The following is a 20,923-nucleotide window of genomic DNA, read 5'->3' on the forward strand; positions in this document are numbered from 1 at the left end:
AAGTTCAACATAAACACACAACTGTGCACAAAGAATTAATAAACTGGAAAATAACACTGGGGAATCCAGCCAGAAGGAAGCACTAGAAAAAGACTTACAAATCATTAGAAAGCAGTTAAAAGAAAAATGGAGCTAGAATGGGAGGCTGTACTGTACAGTTAACAGAAATCCATTCAAGAGTTCAGAGCAAAATACAGTTATTTTCAGATCTGCAAACACACAAAGACAGTGACCATTCATAGACCTTGGTATGGTTTAAAAGACAAGTGAACAAAGAGAAGAGGGACACAAAAAACAACAGGGAATATGAAAACTGATAACATATATGGGTGAATTTAACCGCTAATTGTGTACTATCACAATCTGAATGCTAAAATAAGCCTAAATCCCTAAACCATAATGACAAAGCAGACCCAAGTGAACTAAAGTTTTTGTCTCTCAAGTGGAGTAGGGCAGGGTAAATGGTCTGTTGAGCAAATGGTGCAGGATAGACAAGTCAAAACCCAGGCATGAACTTTCCTTTTCATTTTTCAAAGATGCTCCAGTTGAAATCTGAAAACCTGATTTCTCTCTTCCTCTAGATAAGCCTTCAGTATAACAGAAATTTCTACTTTGAAGAAAGAAAACAAGTAATACCACTTACAAAATCAGTGAAATATCTCCCTGATTTCACAGAGTAAAAATCAAAATATTACTGTAGATTTGGTCAACCAACGTACTTAAAGCTGCTGTGTTCGTATTTTTCTTACTGGGTATTTGCAACAAGGCAAATTCCAGGACCCTGTTTTAAAGAATCCTAGAATGGTATTCTTGACATTACCATTTCTAATATTAAGGGGAAAAAAACCTGAGGCAAGATCCCTCTAAAGAGCTTTTTCTTCTTTAAACTAACACTATAGGTATCTTTACACACATCAAGTCATAATCCTACATCTGAAAAAAAATATTAGCACTGAATATAATGAATGTGTCATCAACCTTATCTGACTTATCTGATATCACTTATCCAGGCAAAATATCTCTATCTTGGATGCTATTACCATAATACAAGTCACGGACATTTGGGTTCCAAACAATGAATGCATTCATTCATCCTCCCACCTTGAAATACAAGTCTGAAGTTGGGTCACAGATTATTTCATAAAAACACCTTTTTGGAGATAAAATTAAGCCTTCAACATCCTCTAGTACACAGTAAACACTGGGCCAGTTTTACAGTGTGAAGGCATGCTTCCTTCTTGGAGTTAATCCTATCAGGTGACTCCAGGCAGTGAGTGAGTGAAGTCGCTCAGTCGAGTCCGACTCTTTGCGACCCCATGGACTCTAGACTACCAGGCTTCTCTGTCCACGGGATTCTCCAGGCAAGAATACTGGAGTGGGTTGCCATTTCCTTCTCCAGGGGATCTTCTCAACCCAGGGATCAAACCCAGGTCTCCCGCATTACAGGCAGACGCTTTACCCTCTGAGCCACCAGGAAAGCCCTGACTCTAGGCAGAAAGCAAGCCAAAACCATTGTCAGACAACAGGGTTCCCAAAGACTATCTTGTGTGAAAAGCATTTGCTCTTCAATCGCCTTAACTTTCACTGAGAACAGAAGTATTAATGTTAATCCTATTCAATGCAGAAACTACTTTAGAGTGACTTAAGAAGAAAGGAAGACAGGGAATGCTGTTACCGGAAGAGTAAAGAAAGATGGGTGCTTCGCTTCATCTTCATATTTGCCTTCAGCTGAACTTCCAGCCTCCATGGATTTGGATGTAGTGTTCTTACCAATACCCATCATTAAGAGAAAAAGAGTAGCTTGGGGACTGCAGTGGTTGGAAGTTCAGAGTCAGCTCTTTCAGTGCTGATTCTCAGGCAGAGATGAGCCCCACAAGTGCCATTTCTTAGCACCTAGAAAAAAAGAAAGCAGCCAAATCATGTCAAGCATACAAACAACACACAAGACACACAGACATTGTGTTTCCTGCACAGGAAAGTCAGAGTACAATTATATCCAAACATTAAAAAAACTCATTACTTAATCACTTTTCAAGTCCTCATCCACCTTCATTTATAGTCATTCAGATTCTGAACCACCCTCTGGAGAGGGGGACCACCAAAATTGACTATCAAAAATATCATAATACTAGGGAGGAAAAAAATAGAAGAGGCATTTCTTTGACATGCATTACAGTATCTATCTTTTAGTTCAGCACTATCCAATGGAACCTTTCTACAATGATGTTAATATCCTACATCTGTCTTGTCCAATACATTCGTCACTAGTCACAGGATACTAAGCACTTAAAATGTGACAAGCCCAAGTCTTCCCTGGGGGCTCAGTGGTAAAGAATGCAGCTGTTAACGCAGGAGACACAAGTGTGATCCCTGGTCGGGGAAGATTCCACATGCCGCGAGGCAACTAAGACTGTGTGCCACAATTACTGAGCCTGTGCTAGAGCCTGGGAGCTACAAATGCTGCAGCCTGTGCACCCTAGAGCCTGTGCTCCACAACTAGACAAGCTGCACGACGAGAAGCCCCCACACAGCAACCAGAGTAGCCCCCACTTGCAGTAACTAGAGAAAAGCCCACAGCAACAAAGATATAGCGCAACCATAAATAAATAAATAAAATTATTTTGAAAATGTTAACTAGTGCAGATACAGAAACTGAACCTTTATTTGTATCAAATTTAAGTTTGGCTAGTGGTGATCATACTAGACAGCTCAGCCACAGGCCACTTACTAGGACTGTATGGATCTTAGCTCCCAAATCAGCGACTGAACCTGCACCTTCAGCAGTGAAAGTGTGGAGTCTTAGCCACAGGACCACCAGGGAATTCCCTAAGATAGAGAAAAAAATACCGCATGCAGGTAGAGGGGAAAAGGGACAGGAGACATCCACTGGCACTCAGGTTATAACAATGTCAGATCTTAGCATCAATTAATTTCCCACAGAGAATGAATAAGCCAGACAAGTTGTCCTGCAAATGAGAAGGCAGGCCTACAAGAAGTTTGGAAAGACAAGTAGAAAACCTTCTGTTCAGGGAATTTTCTTAAGACACCTCAATCAATAAATACTTTAGATAGGCTGGAGAAAAACAGAAATACAAACAATAAGAAAACACAAAGTTGGAGAATTCAACAGTTAAAGGGCAAAAAGGAAAAATAATAGAAATCGCTGCCAGAATGTCAAGTTGCCTCAGTAGGATAGAGCTAGGTACACAAACACAAAAATTTTTGAGGTGGCTCTTTCGGTTTAAATGTTCATCCACATTCTGCATTCTTGTTGACATCTCATCCATTACTCTTTAACGCAGTGGCTCTCAGTGAGGAGTGATTTTTTTTTTTTCTTCCAGGGGATATCTGGCAATGTCTGAAGATACTTCTGGTCATCACAACTGGGAGATAGCTGCTAGTATCTAATAAGTGGAGGCCAGGTGCGCTGCTAAACATTCTGTAGAATGCATAGGATAGATAATACTTTTTTGTTATATTCGATGCAAATATCTTAGTCCAGTGTTTTCCTTGCTCACGAATTCTGTGAATGATCTTTTAGAATTGTTTTTATTTTTATGTAACCAAATTCATCAGTCTTCCACATTGTGATTTGGCCACTGCCATCCATCAGCTTTCCAAGATCTGAACAAAAAAAAAGTGTGACAACAAGCATACCTAAATATATTAATAAAATCTGCCAGAAGAGACCCTGACAGATTTTTACCATGGCCAAGACCTTATGTTTTCCAGAAGATAGGGCAAGCAAAGTGGATGGTGGAAACTATTGGGTCTTTATAAGACTACCTGCCAGTTACTTCCAGAGGGACCATAACCTCTTTGCTCTATATCCAGCCCCACTGCCATCTGCATGACAGCAGAGCTTTCAAATCTATACTTACCCAAGTTAGGGGAAATGAAAGAACTTTAACGCAGAATACATTTATTCTACTTGCTGGGGAAGACTGAAGGCAAGAGAAGAAGGAGACGACAGAGGATGAGATGGTTAGATGGCATCACCGACTCAAGGGACATGAGTTTGAGCAAGCTCCATGAGTTGGTGATGGACAGGGAAGCCTGGCATGCTGCAATCCATGGGGTCACAGAGCTGAACATGACTGAACAACTGAACTGAACTAAACCCATGTTAACTTTAGCTAAAACGACAGGATTTTAATGTAGAATACATTTATTTTACTAAGTTAATTTTATCTTCATGTTTGTTTCAGACGTATACGTCCATTGCAGGAGCCAACCCTCCCCATTGGCCCTCATCACCAGAAACAGAGAGGGATAAAATTCCATCTGGACGAGACCACTTTTCATCAAGTACTCTGTACTCCATTTCTCTACCCAATGTTTAACTGACCCTTACAAGCTTCCTGGAGTGTGCAGTCAAGTGGGCCTTAGTAAGCATTACTATAAACAAAGCTAGTAGAGGTTACGCATTTCCAGCTGAGCTATTTAAAATCATTTAAAGATGATGCTGTTCAAGTGCTGTACTCAGTATACCAGCAAATCTGTAAAACTCAGCAGTGGCCACAGGGCTCGAAAAGGTCAGTTTTCATTCCAATCCCAAAGAAGCACAAGGCCAAGGAATGTTATAACTACTGCATGATTGTACTTACCTCACATGCAAGGCAAGGTAATGCTCAAAATCTTCAAGCTAGGCTTCAACAGAATGTGAATCAAAAACTTCCAGATGTACAAAAGGAAAGTTAGTCGCTCAGTCATGCCAGACTGTTTGTGACCCCATGGACTGTAGCCCACCAGCGTCCTCTGTCCATGGAATTCTCCAGGCAAGAATTCTGGAGTGGGTTGCCATTTCCTTCTCCAGGGGATCTTCCCAACCCTGGGATCAAAGCCAGGCCACCTGCAGTGCAACAGACTGTTTACCAACTGAGCCACCAGGGAAGCCCTAAGTGTAGATGTACACGCTAGATTTACAGCAGGTAGAGGAACCAGAGACAAAACCACCAACATCCACTTGATCACAGGAGAAACAAGGGAATCCCAGAAAAACATCCGTTTCTGCTTCACTGACTACACTAAAGGCTTTGACTGTGTGGAGCACAAGAACCTCTGCAAAGAGATGGGGATACCAGACGGCCTTACCTGCCTCCTCAGAAACCTGTACACAGGTCAAGAAACAACAGTTAGAACTGGACACAGAACAGTAGGTTGGTTCAAAATTGGGAAAGGAGTACATCAAGGCTGTATATTGTCACCCTGCTTATTTAACATATTCAGATTATATCATATGAAATGCTGGGCTGGATGAAGCACAAGCTGGAATCATGATTGCAGGGAGAAATATCAATAACCTCAGATATCCAGATGACACCACCCTAACAGCAGAAAGTGAAGAGGAACTAAAGAGCCTCTTGATGAAGGTGAAAGAGGAGAGTGAAAAAGTGACTTAAAACTCAACTTACAAAAAATTAAGATCATGGCATCTGGCCCCAACACTTCACGGCAAATAGAGAGGGGAAAAATGGAAACAGTGACAGACTTTATTTTCTTGGGCTCCAAAATCACTGTGGACGGTGTCTGGAGCCATGAAATTAAAAGACACTTGCTCCATGGAAGAGAAGCTATGACAAACCTAGGCAGTGGATTAAAAAGTAGAGATATCACTTTGCTAACAAAGATTCATCTAGTCAGAGCTATGGTTTCTCCAGTAGTCATGTATGGTTGTGACAACTGGACCGATAAGACGGCTGAGCACCAAAGAACTGACGCTTTCAAACTGTGGTGTTGGAGAAGACTCTTGAGAGTCCACTGGACAGCAGGGATCAAACTAGTCAATGCTAAAGGCGAACAACCTTGAATATTCATTGGAAGGGCTGAAGCTGAAGCTCTAATCCTTTGGCCATCTGATGCTAAGAGTCGACTTACTGAAAAAGACCTTCAAGCTGGGAAAGACTGAGGGCAGGGGAGAAGGTGGCCACAGAGGATGAGATGGTTGTATGGATCATCAACTCAGTGGACACGAGTTTGAGACAGTGAGATAGTGAAGGACAAGGAAGCCTGGCGTGCTGCACTCCATGGGGTTGCAAAGGGTGGGACCCGACCGGGTGACTGAACAACAACACAAGCTATACTGATGGGACCCATCCACTCCCTTTTGCCTGTCTCTCACAGAACATCAGCCTTTGGAAAGTCCTAAAGACGTAGACCCAAGTGAGCCTAAAAGGTTCTGGGGCCAAAGAAAGTATAGGGCAGGAAGTTTGAGAAAGGTTTTGGGGCAGAGGGCTGCAAAGTCCAGGAAGATGGACAAATGGAGGGAAGAAGAGGAAGAAAAGGAGAAGACGGTGACCACTGAAAATGAAAATATATTTTTGAAAGTCCCAAAATGACAAAGCACTCGACAGCCAAGTACTCAAGACTTATGAAGACAGCCTCAAGGCCAGAAACCACGCACTAACCTGAGATGAGAGTCTTTTATGTGTAGAGCTGAACTTTCAAGCGGGGAAATGTCAAGGCCCAAAGGAAATGCAGCAGAAGATTTTAAACAGTGAAGTTTAGGGGCTATGTTAGAATTTGTGGTAAAACAGAAGGCAAAATCTGCCAAAAAACCTGAAATGGGAAAGTGTCTTCCCACAGTGCCTAATTGACTCTTCTTCCTACTCTGTGCAAAACACAGAGAACAAGCAACGCCCGTGCTATCTGCATCCTGCATCACTCATTCAACGGACATGAATTTAAGCAAACTCCAGGAGACAGTTAAGGACGGGGAAGCCTGGTGTGCTTCAGTCCATGGGGTCACAAAGAGCCGGATACAACTGAGTGACTCAATAACAAGTGCTATCTTGCCCCTGAGCCCAAGACAAGGGGAAAGATGGGGCTGAGGGATAAAAGGTCTGATTCATCAATAATGAAAATGATAATAATGACAGTAGTTTTCCAGCTATGTGTCCATGTGTGCCAGAGACATCTCTTACCTCTCATTATATAAACAAAAATTACTACTTGATAGGCACACTAACTCTATAAAAGTGGAAACTGAGCTTCAGAGAAATTAATAATAACTTGCCAAAGGACACCCAGTTATAAGCAGTGCAACAGCAGAACTCAAACTTTTAAATCAGTATTCCTGTCCTAACAATGTTTATACAAACAAGACATAAGTTTCAAGCTGGCAGAGCTCCTTCTCCAGAGCTTAAGCCTGCCCTCCTCAGACCAAGAACTCCCAAATATGTGCACTCCCACTGCATAAACCATCATCTCAACAGCACAAAAGCCTCCTGTGTTTCATCTTGATGGCTCTACCGCAGCAGGAACGGCCATGCTACAGAAACTACCATACCGTTTGATGGTGTCCTGATTAGCCCAAGAATGACATCCAAATTCCTTAACGAGGTTTCAGGTCCACTGTGAAGCCTACTATGTAACTTGACCCTGCTACGCTGTGGTTTCCATTTTTCAGTTAGCTCCCTGATGGCGTCAGATCTTAGCCTCTGGCCCTTGCACATGCTGTTCCTCCAAACACTTTCATCTCACCCATTTCCCTCAGGGTAACTCCATCAGTCTGGCCTCTGAGCATCGTATTTCATCATAGCATCTGGGAACCATAAAGATGGTTATGACACAGCAAGATAATATCTACCTGCTCAGCCAGACAAGCACAGAACAAGAGGCACTATCCCCAGTGCTGAACTTAGCACCTATATTAAACATACCCCAAAATATGTAGAATAGTGCTTAAAAATTAATAATAAAGGTAAATCATATAACAGAAGACCTCGGTTCGATGCCTGGGTCAGGAAAATCCCCTGGAGAAGGGAATGCCTCCCACTCCAGTATTCTTGCCTGGAGAATTCCATGGACAGAGGAGCCTGGTGTGCTACAGTCCATGGGGTCACCAAGTGTCAGACACAACTGAGTGTCTTTCACTTTCATATAATGTAACAATCAGCCAATATCAAATTCATCTGTGATACAAGAGGTTGTTGTTGCAATTTAGTTGCCAAGTCATGCCTGACCCTTTTGCAGACTGTAGCCTTCCAAGCTCCTCTGTCCATGGGATTTTCCAGGCAAGAGTACTGGAGTGGGGTGCCATTGCCTTCTCCAGTACTCTTGCCTGGAAAATCCCATGGACAAAGGAGCCTGGTTGGCTCCAGTCCATGGGGTCGCTAAGAGTCGGACACAACTGAGCGACTTCACTTTCACTTTTCCCTACCGACCCAGGGATCGGTTGCGTCTCCTCCACTGGCAGGCAGATTCTTTCACACTGTGCCACCAAGGAAGCCCAAAACCATGGTATGATCCTACAAAGGAATGCCACTGTAGCCATTAAAAAGATAGCACAGAAATACTGACTGACATGGGGAAATGTGTGCCCTAAGTTATATACAAAAACTGGTATTAAAATAAAAACAGTATTATATTAATAGAAATAAGCTAGTCACAAAAGGACAAATACCACACAATTCCACTTGTATGAGGTATCTGAAACAGTCCATCATAGAAGCAGAGAGTAGAATGGTGGTTGCCAGCAACTGGTGCAGAGGGGAAAGTAGGACGTTGCTTTTCAGCAGATATAAAGTTTATTATGCAACATGAGTAAGTTATAGAGATCTGTTGTAGTTAACAGTAACGTATTGTTCACCTAAAAGTTCATTAAGAGGGTAGATCTCAGTAATGTATAACAATGTCAATTTTCTAAAATGATGCAATGAATGAAAAGGATTAAAAGCAATTTAAAAGATGAAAAAAGCAGTATGTACAGCAATAACTCACTGTGTATGTGTAAGTGTGCCACATGCGCAAACACACCAAAATGTTAGCTGCATTGTTGATTGGTGGGACAGCAAAGGACTTATTTTCTTCCTCTTATTCCTCTGTATTTCCTCAAGTTATGTACTTAATGCAAGCTATGCTCACTTTCTCCCCCAGGAGCCACATCAGTACCCAGTTCTTCCCTACTGCTGCTAAGTCGCTTCAGTCGTGTCCGACTGTGTGACCCCATAGACGGCAGCCCACCAGGCTCCCCCGTCCCTGGGATTCTCCGGGCAAGAACAGTGGAGTGGGTTGCCATTTCCTTCTCCAATGCATGAAAGTGAAAAGTGAAAGTGAAGTCGCTGAGTCATGTCCAACTCTTAGCGAGCCCATGAACTGCAGCCTACCAGGCTCCTCCATCCACGGATTTTCCAGGCGAGAATACTGGAGTGGGGTGCCATTGCCTTCTCTGTCTTCCCTGCTATTAAGAATCAAATCCAGAGTAGTGATCATTTCTCCTTACCAAGGGGACACAAAGCAAAGTGGTATAGAATACAGTTCTCATGTTTAAAGTTGTAAAGTAGTTTTTGTTGTCAGAAGAGCATGGAGAAAAGCCAAGGATTTGTAAATTATACTTAGCAAGTGAAGGAGGAAACTCCCCATAAAAGAGGTATACCATGACTCTATGTCGAAACCACTTAAGAACTTTAAAAATACCTAGAGTCTAGCGAATAGGACTGCCCAGCCTGAGCATCTGGATTTTGTTTAACTCTCCTGCAGCCAGAGTTAAAAATCACTACCTTAGAGCAAGTAAGAAATCACTACAGACTCAAAAAAATAATAAATCAACCTCAATAAACATAAGGCTGACATGGTGGGAAAATAGCAATTTGGGAGATTCTGCTGTAAATAAAAAGTAAAATAATCAGATCTTCAACAAATCTTTCAGTTCCCTAAAGACTGAGCCACGAGCTCTGTAGCCGTGAGGGTGGGTGTGGGTGTGGGTCTCTAGCCATCAGGGTGTGTGTGTGTTTGTGTGTCTGTGTGCATGCTCTTTGTGACCTCGTGGACTATAGCCCCCCAGGCTCTCCTGTCCTTGGAATTTTCCAGGGAAGAATACTGGAGCAGGTTGCCATTTCCTACTCCAGGGGATCTTCCCAGCCCAGGAATCAAACCTGCATCTCTTGCATCTTCAGCGTTGGCAGGCCACCAATAATTATGCACAAATGCAGAATAACAATTTCTTATAATTAAATGTATTTATTTTTAATTGAAGGATAATTGCTCTACAACATTGTGTTGGTTTCTGCCAAACATCAACATAAATCAGCCATAGATATATCTGTGTCCCCTCCCTCCCCAGCCCACCCCTCTAGGTTGTTACAGAACCCTGGTTTGAGTTCCTCGAGTCACAGCAAATTCCCATTGGCTATCTATTTTACCTATCATAATGCATAGGTTTCCAAGCAGAATAACAATTTTTAATCTTTGTTTATTTCATGAGCTATTCATCAGCTATTCAGTCAGTGATCATTTCTTATGCACTGAATTTTTTTATCTGACCATTTCTCCCCTGTTAGTGTCAACTCTTTCAACTATGACTTACCATTTTACCCCTGTAAACATTGCATCTTTATATTCAAAAAGCTTTAGCAGATCTGATTGAAAAGCAACTGTCAGTCCAAGACCAGCCCTCCCTTTGGCCCAGGTCTCTTCAGAACTCTTCCTAACACACTACAACTGCCGAAGGTCCAGGCTCTAGACTCCTGCATCCTGCTACACATACACATGTCAACTCTTTCAATAGTACCTTTTCAACCTTGCCACAGAGGTTCCTTCAAATTTCAGCAGCACCAATTGGTTATAATTCATTCAGTTTTCCAGGTCGGGCAGCCTGCAATTCTTGGATGGCCTCTCCACACAACAGCACTAAGCACTTAAACCACACAGAAAACCCCACCTCAAATAGTAATTTCTTAGACTTGAATCTCCTGCCACAGCACAACATAGGTCTGAGAGGGATCCCTATAGCAGGGAAGTCCATGTATAGCCTTTGAGAATGTCTGAATAAGTCTGGCCTTCAGGTTGTTGGGTGGTGTGTGTGTGCTAAGTCTCTTCAGTCGTGTCCAACTCTTTGTGATCCTATGGACTGTAGCCCACCAGGCTCCCTTGTCCACGGGATTCTCCAGGCAAGAAAACTAGAGTGGGTTGCCATGCCCTCCTCCAGGGGATCGTCCCAACCCAGGATCGAACCCGAGTCTCCCACATCTCCTGAACCGGCAGGCGGGTTCTTTACTAGCGTCACCTGGGAAGCCCCCTGTCAGGCGGGTAGGGAGTTCTTAAAACAACACACAACAAATGGTGATGAGGTACACATTTACCCCAAAAAGGTGGCACTGAATAAATGCTACATTGAAACCATAACTGCACAGCAAATCCACTGTTTCATCTAGATACAAAACCTACAGATCTCCAAAATGACACAGAATAAGAAAGAAAAGAATAGAGAGTAAGAATTAGTGGTTCATATCCCTAAAACTCAACTGGAATCTTATTCAGTATACAGATTTCTTCTATACAAATGCTGGCAGAAAAATATTCAAAGCTATTATTATTATCAGAGCTTCCCTAGTAGCTCAGCTGGTAAGGAATCTGCCTGCAATGCAGGAGACCCTGGTTCAATTCCTGGGTCAGGAAGATCCCCTGGAGAAGGGATAGGCTACCCACTCCAGTATTCTTGGGCTTCCTCTGTAGCTCAGGTGGTAAAGAATCTGCCTGTAAGGTGGGAAACCTGGGTTTTTATTATAACATTCCCAAATTAAAGACACAGAAAAGTCTATCAACAGGCAAACAGATAAGCAAATCATGGTGGGTCCAAACAAAGGGATACTCAGCAATTAGAAGGAAGCTACTGTTGATGTACCTAACAAGGAGAAATGGCAGATACTACTTTGAGTAGAAGAAGCCAGACACAAGATATGTTGCCTGATTCCCTATAGACAAAACTAATCTTTGGTGGCTGGAAGCAGAGAATGGTGGCCTACAGAGCAAAGGTGGGAAGAAGGGACTCCAAAGGCAGAGGAAGGAACCTATGGAGTGACAGAAATGTTCCAGATCTTAGTTATGATTCTGGTGGCTCCATTCATTGGCTTCCTGGTGGTTCAGATGGTAAAGAATCCACCTGCAATGCAGGAGACCGGGGTTCGATCCTTGGGTTGGGAAGATACCCAAGAGAAGGGAATGGCTACCCATTCCACTATTCCTGCCTGGAGAATCTCATGAACAGAGGAGTCTGGAGGGCTACAGTCCATGGGATCAAAGAGTCGGACAGAACTGAGTGACTAACACTTCCACTTCCTCCATTTATTGTTTGTAAACTATGGCTCAATAAAATTGATTTTAGAAGAAAAGAAACTTAATTAACTCTCATCCCACCAACATTAAACAATGTCCCTTCCCCTAAATTCTGGTTCCATAGACCTGCATTGAAACCTGGGGCTGACATTTTTAACAAGTGCATAAATGTTCTGATGCTAGTGGGAAACCTGGGATGGGATCAAGCTATGCTCTCTACGAGCAGAAACATATCTAGACAGGTGTGAGTAAATGACCAAGAAGGAAAACTCTGGAATAAGTAAATTCAAAACCTGAACTTGCCAAGTGGTAGTCTGGTCCTTCCAAAGATAAACAAGAACTCTCAGAGCCAGCCAAGTTCAATGATAAAGCACATTTTAAAAGTCAATCTCTGGCTCTCTGTTTAAATCCCATCATTAGGGGATTATAGTTGAACTGTGGCTCTCCATTAAGTTCTGTTAAATGCTAACATGTGACCTAAATACTTGTAATTCAAGCCAAAAGAAAGATTACTGGGAAAAATATCCTCAACTTGTACATGATCAAACTCCCTTTAAATATAATGACTTAAATGGTTGCCTAACATTGAGTCTTGCTTTAGGGTTTAACATTCAGTTTAAAATTCTGACCCTGGCTATCATTATTCCATTTAAGCAGTAATGAAATGAACCTGTAAGAAGTGGTTATTATTTGATCTTGTGATTACAGTTAGGCTCACAGGCTATAACTAGCGGGGGTGGAAATCATTCTACAGTCATTTCCAAAACACTCTTAAGAACTCGTGCTCTTATTTTTCAAACTGCAAGTCACCATCCACTTAACGGGCCAAGAAATCAACTTGATCTCAACCAGAATTTGTAGAACAATGAAATTTAACAGAATAAAGAAAATTCAGAGCACACCTCACAAGATAAAGGTAACCCTTATAAAGGTAAAAACTGCGGGTCAGTCAAAAGAGTCTAAATGTCAGTGATGTAAACTAAAGCTCTGCCCAGTGACACAAAAGGCGTATTTCAAGCACTCAGTTTAATACATGTCATTTGCTAAACTTTAACATACTCACAAAAATAATTTGCCCAAGTGATACAAGATGACAACACTGATAACAAAATATAACGTCACCTTGCCTTAACAATGGAGAGCGTCCAGAATCATGGTTCAGAGTGGCCTTTCTTTAAAATCTTTCAGAGCCCTAAATCAAAACACCTCAGTAACTGCATTCAAGACAGTATCTGTTTACATTGCAATAAGTTGTGTAAGCTTCTGGCACTGTCTTGGTTTTTCAGTTTGTTCTCAAGAAGGAAATTTTTAAAAGGTCAAATAGAACCTGGTTTTCTGAAGGGGAATCAGGGTTGGCTGCCAGGTTTCATCTCAGAAACCACCTGCTAAGAACCTCAGGAGCCCCAGGACCTACGAGAAGCCTATGGTGCAAGCCTACAGGGAACTTGGAAGGGAAAGGCCCTGGGACGAGTGTTGCTCGACTACTTAGTGAGTGATGGTCACCCAGTCATGTCTGACTCTGTGACCCCATGGACTGCAGCCCGCCAGGCTCCTCTATCCATGCAATTCTCCAGGCAAGAATACTGGAGTGGGTTGCCATGTCCTTCTCCAGGGGCTTGACTACTTAGGAATCACCTAAAAATGGAGTCAGGGTCCTCAACAGAGGGGACACAAAGCCATTGAATAGACATGGCAAATATCCCTGGCACATCTATGGTGTGAAGTGAGTGAGGAAGACCATTCCTAATTCAAAGCAAATATTTTTGGAGCGTAAGATGAAATGATAAAATGATAGATGTTAAAAAGTATTCTCTGAATGCAGAAGACGCCTTTGGTTCCTTCCAGAGACATGGCCTGGGAAGTCTTTGGTACAGAATAACCTCTAGTCCCAGACTAAACTCTAAACCCTAAAGAAGCTTAGATCCTGCCCAAGACAGGCTGTTTCGCTGATGTCAGTCTACACACAGCCTGAGTCATGAAAATCGCTGGTCATGCCATCTGGAGAAGACAATGACTCATCAGTTGCTCCATTAGGGGAAAACTGGAGTCAAGTTTACAGTAAGAGGACAAAGCAACTGATGTTCTGTTAGTCTGATGGCTCTAAAATACAAAGTCATCATTGATCTCTGTTTTTGACTTAATGTAGGTGTCAGATGCTGTGGCTAGTACCATCCAATAGAAATCTTTTCCCCAAACTTTATTTAAAATTATAAGACCTTAAGATCCATCATCCTCACTGTGCCTCTCCTGACCCAAATACTACCCACTCGAACCATGCTGACATGCAGAGTTCCCAGGTCTTAGCTCAAAAAGCCTCCTCCTATAGGAAGTATTTCTGGGTTAGTTGTCCCTCCACATTCCTGTTTCCATAGTACATAGTTTCTTGGTCCGGCTCCCCAACCAAGCAGGGACTGGACAGGGACACGCTGTTCATCACATAAAAGGGATTCAAATATATGGAGAAAACCTGAGCATTTTTCCAACCACCAGTTAGCCATACAATCAAAACAAAACCTATTCCCTGCTCTCCAGGTTTGTGCAAGGGAAACATATGGCTGGGATAGGAGAGAAGGCGAAGGCGAGGTAACAGGGGAGAAAGTATAGCCTGTGGGCCAGGATTAAAATGTAAACAGATATTTGAGAAAACTCAAGCAGAATCAAGATGCATTTTATTGCATTTACTTCTGTGTGATTTAACACGTCACTTTTTGTACAAATGATATTTTTTATTGGAACACTATTTTTAATGTATTAATATTATTTTTAATGTACAGGGGCACTGAAAAGTTAATTTTACATGCAATTTTAATGACAAAATGTGCAAAACTGCATAATTTCACTTAACTTTATTCAAATTCCAGGAGGGGTTATTATCCCCTCAGTTTAGAAAACTGAGGCACAGAGAGGTTGACATACCCTTGGACAAAAGCCAAGGGGAAGTGGCAGACACACAGATCACTGAGAGCACGGACACTGCTCCTGTTCCCCCACAGACTGACTGACAGAGCAAGGCTCGAAAGATGAACTGCCAGTAAAGGCCTGAGATGTTAGGTCTGATGGTCATTTTCGTGGAAGCTGAGCAAAGTCCCAGTTACCATCAGGGAATAAAAAGACACTTCTACACCTCCAAGTAACCTCTGTTATTTGATGTTCCCCCACCCCACCTTTCCAGTACAACAGCAACCCTGAGTGCTCAAGTAATCTCCAGGGGATGGCCCTGCCCTGCTAACTCTGTGCCCCCTCAGCTCCTGCTTCATCCTCCCTTTCCAGGACAGCTGATGACTCATTTGTCACCTCCAGCTACTGTTGCCACTGCTGCCCCCACTGCAGAAGAGAAGGCACGGTTCACGTGCTGGGAACAGCATCCTGATGCTTCAAGCTCAAACTGACTTACCAGCTCTCTCCTTGAATTACTTTTCAGACTAATCCATCCCGTTTTGGAATGCTCTCACCTTTCTTCTGCCCCAACTGCGAAAACAAAATTTCTTTCTTGCACCTGCAGAGAGAGGTCAAGCTCCACCTTTCCCTAGTTTCCTGACTACCCATTATATCTGCTCTGTTTTGCTGGACTTTGGCCCACTTGCTTCTCTCAACTACCTGCTCTCTTCCTATCATCTGGAAGAAATCCCATTTGCAAATCTCTTCTACAATGATTTTTTTCTCCTCACTCACCCCTGCTGCCCCCTATTCCAGTTTATTAAGAGTTCTGTCTCCTCCTCACAGACTCTCCCAAGATGAGAAAAGGGGCGCTCTGCAATTTCACCTACCTTGATGGACTACGTGATGGCTGAATAGCGGAATGTGCTTAGTCCCTCAGTTGTGTCCGACTCTTTGCGACCCCACGGACTGTATAGCCTGCCAGGCTACTCTGTCCATGGGGATTCTCCAGGCAAGAATATTGGAGTGGGTTGTCATGCCCTCCTCCAGACGATCTTTTCAACCCAGGTCTCCCGCACTCCCAGCAGATCCTTTATCATCTGAGCTACCAGGGAAGCTACACCAGGGTTTAACTACATTGCTCTGCAATACCTGGGGCTGGGACACTAATTTTTCTCCAGACTCACACCAAGTGAAACAGCCTTCCCTTGACTTTCATTAAATGGGAGCCTTTTTCCTGACCTTTAATAAACACTCCATACCTTTCTTTTTTTTCCTTCAGAGGGGCATGTTCCGCCTAACCTATTTAAAAAAGAAGAAAAAGAAAGAAAAGAAAACCACATCCAGTTGATACAGAGACTGCAATTACTTAGAATCCTATGGCACAGATATATGGCTTTTGTTGGCATCTGAACCTGACATTTTTACAGCCCCACAACCTCAAAAGAATTAAAAAATGGATGTATTCAGCTATGAAAGAGGCTCTAGCTCTCCTTGAGGTTTGTTAAATCTATGTTCCTCGCTGTCTGTGAACTTACTTTTCCTCAAACCCCTAAAATTCTGTATAAAAGAGCAGACAAGGCCTTGAAAGTCCCCGGACTAGACCTCACTCAGAGAATAGGGTAAATGAACACCTGAAAAACACTCAATCTAACTTTTCTGGGGCCAAGATATTTGGCACGCAAGAACTTACTTTCCTGACAGATCTAAGAATGGAATCTATGCCCCTTGCATTGGGAACTCAAGAATCTCAGCCACTGGACCACCAGGGAATTCCCTGAATTTAACATTTTAATTGCTGCAGATCAGATTTTTTATTGGCACTCTCACATATTTAATGAAGAGCACTGTCTTCCAAGAGTTGCATAAATGTTAATGTTATTAATATTCAAATAATGTCTGACAGCACCAAAAAAGACTTTGGAGATTTTCTAGTAACCCAGCTGGGGAAACTCAAGCTATAGGTGCCTTACCCACCTACAGAGCCATGTATTAGCCTAAAAAAAAAAAAAAAAAATCCCCTCCCGCCCCAAACCAGCACACAGTCATAGACGGGCACACACAGTCACAGATGCATACGCATGGAAACAGACACCCATGAACTCAGATGCACAGACAGACACATAGACGCAGACGCTAATTCCCCACAGTACAGCTTATGTACCAAGAAATGGTCTTACCTGAAGAATGAAATCTTACTGTAGTATCTCCCAAAAATACTTTGTATTCACTGCCCCCACCCACCAATTCTGTGCTGGGCTCTGCTCAAGGATGGGATCATTCGGATGCTCAGCATGAGACGCTTCAGGTGCTGAAGGAACTTCGGTTTTTATAACCCACAGAGGCTCACCAAAATTGTATAACCACCCCACCTAGCCAGAAATGCTATCTACTTTGTATTACACAACAGCCACCACCTGGTTACAAACTGTTACTGCATGCCTCCAGTATGGTCTGTTTACCATCAATCTGTAGCAGGTTTCTATGTGGCAGGCTGGATACCATTGTGAAAACCAAGCAACTGCTGGGATTACATTTCTCAAACTTACACAAATAAGGAAAATTAAAACCTATCTTTCCAATCCCTTCCACTCAGATGAACAAGTCCACCCACACTGCTTTATGCTCAGTGAAAAGGGAGATTAATTTTACTCCTTTTTTGGGGGGGGTCATTTTTCATTTCCCCAATCAGGGGCCCACAGACAACTGTTTTCAAAACTCAAAGACTTTCAGAGATTAAAAATATATCTGAAGGTATGATTTCTTCATCAAATGACAGGCAGAGCCAACAATAACTGTTACATTGAAAGCTAACTTCTGGGGCCCAGCTGGATGTGGCACCTGTTATATGCACTCCCAGCTGCAGAGGCCCCACCAGACAGTGGAAGTGCCCATGAAGACACAGAAAGGGCCAGATATACACTGAAAGGGAAGAAGCTGCACCTGCAATCAGACTTTGTCCTTTCCAGTCCTGACCTACCAAAGGACTGCCAAAACCTGGGCAATGGGCACCTCATCTCTGCTGTGAGAGGACAAATACTAGCCTTCATCCTGCCAACACCACTGTACTTCCCAAATTCAAACAGAAAACCAAGAAACTCAGATGAGAAACAGCCAGACAGCAGATGCATCTTGGAAGACGAGATCCCTGAGATAAAAGCAGAAGAAGGAGCAGGACAACTTCTGGAGTGAAAAGCAGCATTAAGTGTTACTTATTTATGAGTAATCTTAAGGAAATCAGCAATGAACATAAGAGGAAGATGCCACTGGACTAGGGGAGAAGCTATAGCAGAAGCCAGAGGGATGGCTGGAAGCCAAGTACTTCAACTGTTCAGGGGCAAGAGATCACAACTACAAGTGCCCAAAACACAGGTGACATGTGACACATTCAACCCACCAGGCAACATGCCCAGGTAGTCCCTTGCTCCAAGGTGAGCTAACCCAGGGTCTAGCCTATGGAAAAAATACTCAAGTCTCAGTATCCTGAATACAATAAAAATAATCAGGATGTTCTGTGAAGACAAGCTTCAGAAAGGTTCCAATGGAGGAACCAAAAGAAAATTTCAATTTGGAAAAAAGGAGCAAAGAAAGAAAAAAGACAGTTGAATATAAACACAGGAAACAGGATCAAACAATTACATGAAGAAAATGGTCTAAGACCAAGAAACAACAAGCTGGGGTGGGGAAGAATTATGAGGAAACAAAAAGCACAGAATTAGTTTAGAAGCAATAAAGAGAAGTGAAACTGCATAAAACAGCAGAAAAATGAAAGGTAAAGGACAAGCCTGAGAAACTCCTAGATGTGGAAAAAGCCAGAAAGGCAATAGCAGTTCAGAGATGAGTACCATGGAGGGGGAAAAAGCAAAGAGCAAAGTCAAGACATGAATAATCCAGTGCTTCTTAAATGGACTTAAAAACAAAAAACAAAGAAGCCAGTCATGCTGTAGGATTCCATTTATATGAAATGTCCAGAACAGACAAATCTATAGAAACAGGAAGATTAGCGGTTGCCTGGGGCTGGGGTAGAAATAGGGGACAGGATGAGAGTGATTTAATGGGTTTGGGATTTATTTATAGGATGAACAAAAATTTCTAAAACTTGATTGTCGTGATGGTTGCCCAAGGCTGATTCACCAGAAGCCACTGAACTGTACATTTTAAATGGGAGAACTTTACAGTTTCTGATTTATACCTCAATAAAAAATTTTTTTCTAAAGAACAATGAAGAGGACTTCCCTGGCAGTCCAGTGGTTAAGAATCTGCCTTCTAATACAGGAGATGCAAGTTTGATCCCTGGTCAGGGAACTAAAATCCCACAGGCCATGGGGCAACTAAACCTTGGCATCACAACGAAAAGATCCTGCATGCTGCCCCCAGGCTCCAGAGCCCTTGTGTCACAACTAGAGAAGCCCCAAATGCCGCAACGAAGACCCACATGCCACAACAAAGTTCCCTAGTGCTGCAACTAAGATCTGACGCAGCCAAACAATGAAACAAAGATACAAAAGATACAGGAAAAAATCACAACTAATTCTGAGATTAAGAAAAATCTGAGTACAGAGATGGGCACACCAAGCTTCCCAGGTGGCTCAGTGGTAAAGAAACTGCCTGCCAATGCAGGACGAAAGAGATGTGTGTTCAATCCCCAGGTCGGGAAGATCCCCTGGAATAGGAAATGGCAACCCACTCCAGTATCCTTGACTGGAAAATTCCACGGACAGAGGAATCTGACGAGTCACAGAGTCAGACATGACTGAGTACATACATACACGGGCACACTAGAGTCACTAAAAAGTCAAGAGAAGAAATTAAACTTCAACATATCCTGGCAAAATAATTTAGCTATGGGATGAAACAGACACACTCGGAGATGGAGAAAATATTTGGTTTACTTAAATGGTAGCAATAATTAAGATTAGCCCCAGGATTTTCCAAGGCAGTAATAAACACCAGAAGTTGAAAGAAAATACAGATCTGTAAAGAGCCGCAGAAAAAGGTTTCCCAAAGAATTTTATAATCAAACAAATTGTCCTTTGTGTGTTAAAGCCAAAAACTTCAGAAATGCATGAAATAGAAAATCAAAGCCTGGGGCTGTATTCTAGCCAGATAAGAAGCAAAATTCAGAGAGGTCACTAGTAAACAAGACTACTAACAATGTATGGCAGCCAAAACCATCAAAATTAGAACATAAACCCAGTACATCAAATTATTCTCTAAGCATATACTGAAAGTGAAAGTATTAGTCACTCAGTCATGTCTGACTCTGCAACCCTATGCACCACAGGTCTCCAGAATCCTCTGTCCATGGAGTTCTCCAGGCAAGAATACTAGAGTGGGTAGCCCTTCCCTTCTCCAGGGGATCTTCCAACCTAGAGATCGAACCCAGGTCTCCGACACTGCAAGCAGATTCTTTACCATCTGAGCCACTACATGAGTTAAAAATGTAATTAAAAACAAAGCAGGGTGAACAAGAGTACGTTATTAAAGACTAAACACAGAAAAATGATGAAGCCCTTCCAAACAGACAGGAATGGGAAAAATATCATTAGATTTCAGCTATGACAACTGAAGAAAGTTGTTTTCCTTTTTTTTTTTAATTTAAAAGAAACCATTATTAGAATTTGAAGACTAAAACTACAGACTAAAACTAAACCTGTAAATCAAATTCATTTCATTAAAAATATTCCGTTTTGTCAAAAAATAAACACCTAAGATAGACCTTAAAAAATGAAACAAGGGGAATTCCCTGGAGATCCCATGGTTAAAAAATGAAACAAAAATAGACCCTGTGCTCTTTTTTAAAAGTTCAGGATTTATAAGGGATCAAACTGAAGGGACTTCAAAGAAATTGTGCATCAATTTGGAAATCAGTGGCGTGGCTGCCCTGTCACACTCTAGGTCCCTTGATTAATGGCTCCAAGGGCAAAGGCTATAAGAGGTGGTAGAGGGACTTTCTTGGACGTTCAGTGGGTATAACTCCAAGCTTCCACAG

General features: G+C 42.4%; 1 protein-coding gene across 1 annotated transcript in view; it reads right to left on the reverse strand.

Annotated features, from left to right (window-relative positions):
• SLC23A2 (solute carrier family 23 member 2) overlaps positions 1 to 20,923 on the reverse strand; it is a 137,493-nt gene that overhangs the window by 84,565 nt on the left and 32,005 nt on the right. Inside the window, exon 2 of the mRNA XM_052650709.1 lies at positions 1,676 to 1,893. Coding sequence (XP_052506669.1) covers positions 1,676 to 1,783 — 108 coding nt within the window. The 5' untranslated portion in view covers positions 1,784 to 1,893. The remainder of the gene's footprint in view (positions 1 to 1,675; positions 1,894 to 20,923) is intronic.

This window comes from Budorcas taxicolor, chromosome 13 (assembly GCF_023091745.1).
Source record: "Budorcas taxicolor isolate Tak-1 chromosome 13, Takin1.1, whole genome shotgun sequence".
Classification (NCBI taxonomy): Eukaryota; Metazoa; Chordata; class Mammalia; order Artiodactyla; family Bovidae; genus Budorcas; species Budorcas taxicolor.